Here is a 12,445-nt window from a genome sequence, read left to right as displayed (position 1 = left end):
ACATAGGAGCTACCATCAATACTTTACAGCAAAAGGTGTTTCCTTCAGAGGAACAACGGTTATCCTTTCTCTGAAAATGTCTCAATCTTCAGCTGATAAGCCATCCATCAGTACACATAGTCTTCTTGCTCCTCGGCTCAATGATTTCCTGCATATTTCTGACTAACAATGTTTGCCTCTACATGCGCCCTCTCCAGGAGTGCTTGGAGGACCAGTGGAACAAGTTCTCAGGGAACTTGAAGGACAAGATAACCCTCTCAACTCATGCTGTAGGATCTCCACAGTGGTGGTGTTCCCAGAAAAATCTGAGGGTAATGCGTTTTCACCAACAACGCAGATGCCAGGTCATGGATGCCTCAGTGCTTAGGTGGGGAGCCTACATGGATCACCTACAGATAAAAGGTCTGTGGTCCTCGAGAGAACAGACATATATCAATGTTCTGGAACTCAATGCAGTACATCTGGCACTCAAGGCATTTCATCCTTCATTCATGACCAACATCCTACTTGTTCAGATTCACAATACAACCACCATGTACTACCTGAACAAGCAGGGGTGGGGTGGGGGGCGCTGTCCAGAGCCCTGTCACTAGAAGCTCAATCAATCTGGCACTGGCTCCTCACCAGGAATCTGACTTTGGTAGCTGCACATTTGCCAGAGGGGAAGAATATTTACGCAGTGGGTGATGAAGGAAGAAGTCGTGCAAGATATCTTCAGCTTGTGGGGCACTCCTTCTTCCGATCTGTTTGCCACCGAGGAAAACAAAAAATGCTGCGACTTCGCTGCGAGATTCTGCCATCCACGATCACTAGGGAATGCACTATGGACTGACTGGTCAAACATATGTCTTTAAGCCTTTCCTTCAATTCTGCACAAAATGGCGTCCACCACAACTAAGATGATTCTCATCGCCCAAGATTGGCCAAGACAACTGTGGTTCCCGTACCTCCTTTGCCGGTCTATCCATCCACGTCTCAGGCTGCCTTGTAGACCCGACGTCTTACGAAATTCTGAGGTCATCTGCTACATCCTAGCCTTTCTTCCTTAAGTTTGGCAGCATGGCTCTTGAGATAGTGTAGTATGGTCATCTAAACCTGCCTCAGGACTGTATGGACATTCTAAAGGAAGCAAAGCGACCATCTACATGATCAGCCTATGCTGTTAAATGGAGACATTTTTGCATTTGGTTCTCCTACAAACCGATCGATCCCACCTCTTGCCAGGAGGTAGTCATTCTCCTGTATTTATTGCACGTTGCAAAATCTGGCCTTCAATACTCTTCAATCAGAATCCACCTGTCAAATCTCACGGCATACAGGAAATGCCCTTCACAGATCTTTCTTTAGGATTTAGTTTTCCTAGAGCGGTTAAAGAAGGTTTTTCCTCCCATTAGATGCCCTTCTCCTCCATGGGAGCTGAATGTAGTACTTTCTCACCTCATGCTTCCTCCCTTTGAACCTAATCACAAAGCTTCACTACAGCATCTCACATGGAAAACTGCTTTCTGGTGGCCGTTACAGCAGCTAGTTGAGTTTGTGAGATCCAGGCCCTTTGCACCCAGGAGCCTTACACAGTCCTCCACTCTAAGTTCCTCCCTAAAGTGGTCTCAGATTTTCACGTAAACCAGACTATCGCCTTACCCACATTGTTTCCAAACCGTTCATCTCCAGCAGAGAGAGCTCTCCACTCGCTGGATGTTAAAAGTGTATTAAAATTCTATTTGGACAAGAACCTGTCCATTCTTAGCTCACAATAGCTGTTTATTAATCATGGCCCAGTATGCATAGATTTAGCTACTTCCAAACAGTCAATCTCTAGGTAGATTGTCTTTTGCATTCTCTGCTGTTATCAGCTAGCCAAAAAATCTCTTTCTGGTAGGCCCAAACCTCACTCTACCATTGGCAAGGCAGCTACTGCTTTCTTAAAGAGGAATATTCCCTTAGCAGATATTTGCAAGACAGCTACTTTGAGATCAGTCCATATGCTCACTAGACACTACTGCCTGGACACCGATTCTAGGGCACATGCTCATTTAGGACCGGCATCCCTCAGAAACCTCTTTACCTAGTAGTGTACATTCCTGATGTATTCTGTCTACTACACCCGCCTCTGGGGGGTGAGCTTGTTATTCTTTTTAGAGCTTATGACTATACATGGAAATCCCCTAAGAGAGAAGGTATAGTTTCTTTCCTGTAACTCCAGTTCTGTTGTAGGGGTATATCCATGATAGTCCTAAGCAGCCCTCCCTCCTCCCCGGTGGAGTAGACCGATATTTTCATGCTCCGTTACTATTGGTTTAACATAGCCTTCAAAAAGAACTGAGGTAACTGCATCTGGCTGAGCACGACGGGATATTGGCAGTCTGTCTGTTCTTAAAGGCACAGCCTTTTTCTTTTCTTATAATGGCAGCCTATGGACTGCATTGCCCTGCACTTCATCTCTGTTTTCTCATAGCAAAAGGGCTTTTTGAGGTCTTTTTTTTCAGTGCCATTAACAAATATTCATGTACTGAGAGCATATGTAATTTCAGTCTCTTCTTTTGCCATTCCAAGATGAAGAACTCTGACCACTGTACCCTACCGTTAGGCTGCATTTTCTTAAGTGACTTTTCAAGGCCTTCCCGAAGAAAGGCAAACTTCAGCACTTAAGAACTTATATTGGATAAAGTGCTCTGGGTTCCCCGCAGATGGGCGGGAATATTCAATGCTTACGACTATCCTGGAAATACCCCTACGAGAGAAGTGGAGTTACAGGTAAGAAACTATACCTTTTCCAGCATGTTTGTCTGGCCAAAAATAAATACTTAATATTGAAACAGGTGCAATCAACCCGTTGGAATTGTCATATTGTAGCAGTTGGCAGAACTAGGTCATATTGAAGCGGGCACTCCTTCAGTACGAGATTATTTCTGAAGTCTTTTGGAACCTTGCAGGTGTCTGGCATCGTCACACTTGGGTGATTTTTTTCTTCACCTTGTACTTGCTGAAACACCTAAATATTTTAACTGTAAAGGTATCAAATGCACATTAGGCACTGCCTATTGGAAAAATGTTTTCTCTATGTGGAGGACTTTTTATATCGATCAGTAAAAATGTACATGTAGAGCAACAAAATAAATAAACACTCCATCTGGGTCCATTTTTGCGTGACTTCTTCAGTCAATTCATACTTAATTTTTGTTAAACATATTTTTATTGGCATTTAAAGTATTCACATATGAGTAGATACTGACAATACTATCTTCGATTATTTCAGTGTACTACAGTACATCACAACAGCAGTATATTAGGGTCCATTGCACAGTGTTCAGTCTCATCATCTACCTTATTCAGCTAGGGCGACATCACATACATTATACACAGTAAAGCTTACGGTTCCTTGGTACTGCCATGTTAATAAAGTTGTACCTGCTACAGCTTTTTCTCCAAGATGTGCGTACCTATAAGCAGCATATGATCCAACTCATCTCAAGTAGGTGTTCCAACATAGAGATCTCCTGTGCAATGCCTTTTGCTTCGTCTGCTCGTCGGGATTACAATTCCAGTTGAGAACAATATAGCCAACAAAAGCAATAATAAACTATGAGAGGAAAAGAAGTAAAAGTGGGGAAAAATTAGAAAGCAAAGGGATGGAGAATAGGTGAGGCAGAGGATGGTCAGCATCCTTCCAACACGGAGAACGTGGGCTATCAAAGCAAGGGCACTGAAATATCTATGGCCAGTGCGTGCCACAGGTGACATTCAAATTAAAAGCAGGCCTGCCTGGGCTGAGGGAGAGGGTGGAGCGCCAAAAGCCTGCTGAGGTACCCCTACCAAGGGGAGGGGTCGAGCGATACCGCTAGTGGTTCCCCAGAGGCTATCAGCATCCGGCGGGGTCACAGCATCTTCAAATAGGCGTAAAGCCCGGAGCTTCGGGGGCTGAAGAAGGGCATGTTCCAGCTTCCAAAAGTAATCAATCAACAGTTGCCAAATTTTGGTGAAATTGGTATCTCAAAGCTGCATGCGCGCCGTAAGCAACTCCATTGCCAGAGTATTGTACTTCATTTTTAAATGCATACTTCTAGTTGCATCAAATTACAAGGCTTGCATTGTAAAGCCTAGTTGCTATAAAAAGCTAACACAGGTTTAATGTTCGTATTCCTAGTAACTTCAAAACTACAAGCATTGCAGCTCTAAAGAATGGTTGACCTAATAGCTAATAATGCATTAAGATGTTATACATAGGGGGGGCTACTTTGCTGTGCCCTGACCACTGAGGTATTGATCAAGTTCCTGGAATTTTTAGAATCTGAAAATAAATTCATAAATGAATTCATGAAATGTAATTTGTATACGTTCAGGCTGAGAAATTACAAATGGAGAATTTTTTTTCACAGGAAACAACATGAACACGTTCACTAATAAAATGTTAGGGTCCTCTTATAGAAATGGAGAATGTGTTGATGCAAAGCCATCTTTTTTCATTGCTCAAAAAAAAAAGTTGGGCACAATGGCACAGAGAGTAAACAGATGTGAGCCTAGCATGAGACCACCAAAGATCTAGTGAAATGTAACACTAAGAGTTCAAGCCTTAGGGTATTGTACTGTCCCCAGTTTTTTCTTCTTTTTCAAATACAAGCCCACATGTTATGTTCTTTGCATTCATTTACTTGAAGATTTGTTCATTACTGCTGCCACCCAACTGTAAATGCAAGACGTCAACTGTTAAAAAAGTCTTCAGATGAACGGCTCACAATTACTCAGACTCCTTGTGAGATACCTCTGTTGATACAAAAAGTGCACTCGACATTTCTCATAGAAGCAGCCTTATAACACCACAATACCTATTATTTATCACTTTGAACCAAATTGACAGTGTGCCCAAAATGTTTTAAAGGGCGTAGCAAAACTAGGCATGAGTGAGGAAACGCTCCCTAACTTGGTAAACATGCACCACACATAACTATGCTGTTTTCCAGCATTGAATCTTCTTAAATTAACATGCTTAAATCCATGATACTTTTACAAAAGTAGTAAACTGTGTTAAATGGACTATAAGCCCAACAACAGTGTTCTTAAATCCACCTCATGTGAAATGGCCTGCACTTCAGCCATTAAAGTCTATACTGTGCTCTTTACTCTGCCTTGAGGTCACTTTGTCTTTGATTTCCATTGCACATTGTGTGTGTGGAAGTCAATGATACAAGTTTGCGCTTTGCTACTTCAAATTCTTTACTACTGGATTTTTCTTAATCTACTTTGACTTTCCTGGGTTCTTGCCACTTCCAGAATCGGCTCCTACCATTCATGTTTTGTTTCTGGGGATGTTATTTATCATAATCAATGACCCAGGAAAGATTCTCCCATGCTGACGGAATGCCTGTCTGTGAACAGTGGAAGATCTACACTGATGACTTGAAATGGTTATATGTCAGAAAAATGCATGCCATTATCCCCAGTCTTTCCAACGATTGAATCCATCCCACACATTCCTTTACCACGCATATCGTTCCAACGACACACCTTAGAAAAAGTGACGGACTTTGGAGCAGTATAATTTACTTTTCCAACTCAAGTCTGCACAACAGTAGGGGGGAAAGCATTGGACTTTACACCACAATGCTGTTTTACCAAAGGGATGTTGTAACTATGTGTGGTAAAGGAATGCGTGGTAAAGGAATGCGTGGTAAAGACACAGGCATGGTAAAAGCTGTTTCCCCTTAAAATTAGTGTATCTACTGTTTGTATTCAACGGATGCCTCAGTGGATAGTTAGCTGGCTTTCATGCAGGAAACTGTTAACAAGAGGGCTGCGGACAGCAAAGAACAAATCATTTCTTATCGAAGTCTGAAATTAAGTGATCAGTTTGGGCCAACAGACTTTCTTACTATAACTGCCAAATAAATCTGTCCTCATCATACCGACAACCCAAAATCCATGTACTACATTGCGAAACGAGGAGGCGCAAGTTTTAATACCCTATCTGAGGAGGTGCAATAGATTTGGGTTTTGCCATAACCAGTTTTACATTTAAAAAAAAATATTATTAAACATCTTAACACCTGTTGACCAATACACAGAAAACAAGTATTTACAAAGCAAAAGGTCTAGCATTGACGTGAGTTTGAGCTATTGGCATTGCAAATAACAATGCGTTTTATTTTTGTTTTCTTTTTAAAAACAATTAAATGCCAATAGCTTAAACTTACGTACCTGCGAGACCTATTACATTGCAAATTCTTGTTGCTTATAAGGCAAGCAGTGCTTTTTTTGAAGTCACCAATCGTGGATTCTACTTTCTGTTTGATATTCTTTTGCTGCTCCTCCGAAGAATCAAGTTATGAATTCCAGTTTAATTTGTAGCTTCCGCTTTTAAATCCCTTCATATTTACAAAGCGTATTAAAAAGTTCAATGTTGCTTTTTTCTGCTGTGCATATATACTTTTTAATCAACTAAAACAACTTAATTTTGTAAACAGACGCAGTCCCTCTGAGTGGGTTTTGCAGAGCCCATATGTCTGCGAACCCCAGGTTAAGAACCACTGCCAGTAAAACATTCCTAAACATATAAAAAATAATGTGAATACATGTGGGTCCGTCAGGGTAGGTTAGTCGATAAAACGCAGCCACAACAAACGGTTCCACCACAACTTTCATTGTAAAGATTATTTTAACCATAATAGCTTAAGCAAATACCAATTGGTCAAAGTAGGCGTGGTAGCATTAATGTGCACATTTAATATACACTATTCAGTAAAGTGTTTTACAGAGATCTGCAGTGAGGGGAAGGCCGGAAGCATCTCAACGGAGACAGATGCCTGATTTTTTAAACCATCATAAATTAATTATAAATGAGCAAGGCATCATTCACTGCTTGTATGTAGAAAACTACTCTTGTTGAGAGCAACATAATGCATGTTTTGCCACCCACTCATTTTCTTTTCTCCCTCATCAGGACTCGTAAATGTATATTATTGCATATTATCTAGTATGCATTCACGTTAATAGTTTTTTTTTAATGTTTATTGAACTTTACAACACAACATTAAGATTATAAAGCAATGGGTTACAGCCACCAAGACATCTCATACGCTTACACATTCGGAGTATCACTGTCTACCTTGCCCTCCACCCACCGTTCGTTGCCAGAATGTTAACACCCCCGACACTGGCAGATTGAAAATATTCCCCCTGAATGAATTCCACCTGTCCCATTTCCGATGGGCCTCTCTATTCTTATGGACTTCCACTTCTGCGACTTCACGTTAATAGTTTTAAATATGTCTGCATGTATGTCTACAACTAATATTTTTCCTACAGTATTTTTTATTTAAACACATTTTAATAGCTTGTTTTTATGAATAATTTTTTTTTAAATATTGCAATTGTGTCCTGCTCGTGTACCAATTGGCATATTGTGTTTCTCTGGGATTCAATTTGAACTCTGTTTTAAACAAGTCAAAGACAGGTGAAGCAGTGCAGTGAAGTTACATCGTCCTTGTGTAATATTTTTTTCTGCTGATTGTTTCTTGTCCTTGAAATAATGCTTAATTATTTTCAACCTACTTTCACGTTATGTATTTTGCAGGCAAGGATCAAACAACCTAAACAAACCCATGTTTAACAAAAGGATCCAGTTTTATAACACCAAACTTGAAGTCCGAAAGGTGCCTCCAGAGTTGAACAACATTACCAAGTTGAATGAGCACTTCAGTAAATTTGGGACTATTGTTAATATACAGGTAAAGCGCAACTGGCCTTAATCATATAATGAAAGTAATAAAACATTGTTTAATATTCCCTCTATATGTTTTGCAACTGGTTATGCAGACTGGTGCCTTTACAGAGACTAATGATTTAATTTTCGACGTTGAATTTTCTATTAATGTAGCTGTGTAGTTTTGAATATCCGTGTCTTCTATAGTCTTAATTGGTTAAGTTTTGCAAAATGGCGATTACCACCAAAACAAGTGTTTACGTGGCCCAACAGTTCATGCACAAATCAGATATATTTTAATCTGTAACAGAAATCATCCCTGTGCTTAAATTGAATCATAGACAGGATACATCTTTAATGTTGTCTTGCAAACAATTACTTTTAGTCTCCCACCTCTTCCCCTATGCTAACTTCCACAAAACCTGATGCTGTTAAAAATTATCTGAAGAGAATACAGTAAAGAATTCCGGAGCTCTAGCATCTGCTCTTTATTTGGATTCAAGAAAATGACCTTGCAATGTAAAGCAAATAAAGAATAAACCAACATGACATGAATTTATTATTTAAGGTCCACAGATGGCGGAAGATATTGAAACCCGTGGTACAAAGGGCATTAGCCTCAGGTGGACAAATGTTAACGGAGCTGTTTTACTTGAAAAGGTGTTAAAGGACTACCCCAATGTATTTTCCACCTGTACTAAACAAAATCCCTTACCCTGCCAAACTATAGAAGCTTTTACCAAAATATTCAGTCAATGCGGATAATTTGAGATCCACTAGGAAGAGGCCTGATAATAAACCCATTAGGTGGTTTAATCGGGATTTCTCAAGGTAAACCAGAACGTGCAAAAACCCTTCATACCCACCCCAAAAATAGGGAAGAGGTTCTAACCCTGCGACTTGCTTACAAGCAAGCTCTAAGGGAAAGAAAGGCGGAGCTGCAGGAGGAAGCATGGGCAAAATTGCAACAGGCAGCGGAAACGAGATGTTACCTTTTTAGGAAAACTATAAAGCACCCCTTTTTAAAGGATTCATGAGCTCCCCCGGTAGAGTCATTAGTCCAACAGGCAGAAAATAGGTGTGACTTACTGGCCTTTTATTTGAGCGTTGGTTCAGAATCTTGTTTCACTGAGATATAACATGCCTTTTGTTCCAGCATTAATTGTACGTAAGGGAGTGGTGCATGATTGTAGAATAGTTTCGTTCCCTCACCTGTGCTAGAGTGCTTGTTTATACGTTAAAGTTTAGTGTTGTGTGTGATGACAACTGGAAAACGCACACCGGGAGATTGGTGCTTGAAACCTGTGGGCTTCATGGATCTGACACTTATTGATTATTGATCAAGATAAATGAGTGTATAAAAATACTCTAATATAAAGGTTTCAGAATACGTTTTTATTTACTTTGTCGAATTGTCATGCCAGAATGGTAAAAAGCTGCAGGTTATTGTAGAGTGGAATGTCATGTGCTTTCTGATGATCTTGCTGTTGCTCAGTGAATGTTCTGACCACAACTGGGGTGGTATTCCAGTGATGAATGTTTTTAAATTGTGCATGAAGATTTAGTCCCAGTGTATGACTAGCCATATATTTCTATTGCACAGGTTTCACTCTTAACCCTGCTTCTCATTATTACGTATAGATCTTGTATCTGGTTCAGACCATCTTCCATTACTAAATATTCTTCCAAACGTATGCATAGGGCATGCATTTTAAGATTTGAGTTGGTAGCAACTTCAAAAAAGATTTTGAAAAGTGACTTAAATGCACCTGCTTCTAAGTGTAGCAGCGTTACCTTGGTCAATAGTCAGAAGACTGAAATCTCCATAACTGGAGAATTACTACCCGACTATATACCATTTAAGTAGTCTGGTGAAATTGTCATTCCAAGCTGAAAAAAATATTGGTGTATGGATTTGCACAGACCTTTTGTTTGCTCACCAAATCTAAGTAAGTAATAAATAATACCCAGTCTAACTCTCAATTCTACCTATCGTGGTTTTTATCACTTCCAGTTGGATAAACATTATACCTGCATTATGTAAGATATTACCTCAGTGCTGTGTCAAGTTATTATGCAGTTAAAAAGGCAACTCATTTTGTCCGGATACATCTTTATGTTAACGTGTATGCAAGTTACTGCATAATTTCTTCCCTACAGATACTACAGGGTTCTGTTTATACTGTGGGCCTAATGGACTCGCTTGCACTCTTCAAAGTTCAGAAATAGGGTTTGCATTTACAAACCTCTTGTAAACATTTAGATAATAAAATCAAAGATACAAGTTCAGAGACAGTGCAGTGCAATGATATAAATATATGCCAGTTGTATGGATAAAATGTCTAGCGTGCTAACATAGTGCACAGTTTATAGTGGTCTGCCCTTGGTTCTGTTTTCAAGCAAATGTATTCCCATCTATAAAATGATCTGTCTTGCATCCAGTTCAGAGCTTGCTCTAATCCCTCCTACTTAACAGTTCAGTTGTTTTTTCTAGTCACTGCAAACAAAAGCTTGTATGATGCAGCAGATCCCTTTCGTCTATGGTAGTTAAAGTTATTTAATGGTCCTTTCTGGTAAACGTCTGAAAGCTGGCCGAACACACTATGAAACCATTAACATAAACCTACTGAAGTTGATTGATGGATGTGCAGTGAAATTGTCAAAGAAAATACTCTTAGGGATAAGCTGAGACTATTGTATGTAACAATTGCAATAGCCTTCCTATATGGCAGGCTGACCACATGTGGGCCTGCAGTTAAATAAACTATAATAAATGTGTGAAGATTTACAGCCAACGTGGATGTCCATAGAATACATTGCTGAATGCAGAAAATGATGCTGTTCTTAAACCAACAGAAATAGTTACTACATGATTATTTGGCACTGTGGCAGAATAAAACTACCTCTGCTGCAATTAAAATACCACACTGAACTGACCAGGCTTTGGTACTGCCAGACAAGACTACTGAAACTCAGCCTATGCTGTACCACTAAGAAGCTTCCATTAATTACCAACTCAAACCATGAAATGAAGCAAAACTATTCTCATCACACAAACAAGTTTCAAGCATACACTCAGGAATACAAAGCGATTCGAATCCTGGTTACAAAACTATGGGGCACCCTACGCCCTGTTGCAGTTCGAGCCACTACACATGTTTACTTATTTACACCCAAAAGATGTTACAATTTATAGAAATATTGTTGTTTTGTGAATAGTAATTATTAGCAGCAAAATCCATATACATTTGAAATACATATATATAGAGATTACATAAGTCTTTAACATTACAAAAAGAATAAATTCATGAGAGTACACGAACATAGTCTTCTCAGGGTATCAAAGTTATTATCCAAAATATATTCAGATTCCAGATTAAGTGCTGACCTTCACCATTCTGTGAAATGGACATCTCTAAGCCACAGAGATTTACATTCCAGCATGAAAGGAGAGTTGTCATCTAGCCATATATGATCTTGCCAACACACCTGCAACAAAGATAATACCCACACGTTTGGAGCAAATTGTTTATGAAGAGCTGAGCAGTATCCATTTTTTGGAGCTGCAGAGAGCAATAACTTGCAGTTTGTTAATCTCTTGAAAGGCTTGATTCCAATAAGTCTGGGTCTTTGTGAAATCAATAAATAAGAGGGATGTGTCAGTGACTGGAGTACAACATTGAAAGAATAGAGAATCATTAAGTTATCCCCATGTATGGAGCCTTTTTGGAGTGCAATATAAATCCTAAATGCATTTTTTTAATTTTTAAGTTTTATTTATACATTTCTCAAAAGAGATAGTTTAAAAAAAACTTTATTTGGCATTTTCATATGAACATCAGTGTTGCATTAAGGATGTATGGTAGACAGTACAAGTATTCAGGTGTATCAGATCCTTCGCATTATACAGTGTTCAAACAGGCACATCTAGGAGATTTACAATATAAACATTTCTTATCCGCCTTCATCAAACATCTGCCCATGTCTCCCATCCCCAACCCTGCTCTATCTTCCACCCTCTCTCAGACCATGCCAATAGTTATTATCTAGATGCAAACCGTCATATAATGTGAGTGTATTCTGAGAGAAACCTTGTTCCGCCATTCTATCCTACACCGTAGATACTAAGCCCTGCTCCTGCTGGGTGGGAGGGTCTTGCTGCTGCGCCGTCAGGTAGGCCCAGAAGGGGCCCCATATATCTTTGGGTCTTGATGGTGAGGGGATTGACTGGCAAAAAGTTTGCTTTTCATGGAGCAGGAAGCTAAGCTTTGGATCCAGTTTTGTTCTGTGGGCACCCGTCTACTGCCCCAGTGAATAGCTGCTTCTCTTTTAGCCATAAGAAAACCGATAGCGACGAATCTGCGAATTTTCTGCGGAAACTGCACCACATAGCCCAGGAAGGCAATCTCAGGCAGTGGTTCCACCTTTATCCCCACCATCCCTCTAAGAGTACTGTGTACACCTGTCCAGCAATTATGAATGTTGGGGCATGTCCAAGCGAGATGCGAACAATCCATATACGGGGAGTTGCATCACTGGCAAGAATGCGGCCTGGTAGAAACTATTCTATGCATTTTGGCTGGGGTGATGTACATTCTGCGTAAACATTTATAATGGATCAGTTTGTGCCGACTGAAGGGCGACAGATTTGGTAACTGCACAACAGGCTGCCCATTGCTCATCTGATATCGGGTTTCCTAGATCTACTTCCCATGCCTTGTATATCTTTTCATATGTAACTGGTAGGAT

General features: G+C 40.0%; 1 protein-coding gene across 4 annotated transcripts in view; it reads left to right on the top strand.

The window, feature by feature from the left end:
- Window positions 1-12,445, top strand: part of RBM27 (RNA binding motif protein 27) — an 870,586-nt gene that overhangs the window by 563,252 nt on the left and 294,889 nt on the right. For all 4 annotated transcript variants that reach the window (XM_078653046.1, XM_078653045.1, XM_078653044.1 and 1 more), the window contains one exon: window positions 7,568-7,721. In XM_078653046.1, the coding sequence (XP_078509172.1) occupies window positions 7,568-7,721 (154 nt within the window). The remainder of the gene's footprint in view (window positions 1-7,567; window positions 7,722-12,445) is intronic.

This window comes from Lissotriton helveticus, chromosome 7 (assembly GCF_964261635.1).
Source record: "Lissotriton helveticus chromosome 7, aLisHel1.1, whole genome shotgun sequence".
Taxonomy (NCBI): Eukaryota; Metazoa; Chordata; class Amphibia; order Caudata; family Salamandridae; genus Lissotriton; species Lissotriton helveticus.
This window is presented reverse-complemented; position numbering and strand designations above follow the sequence as displayed.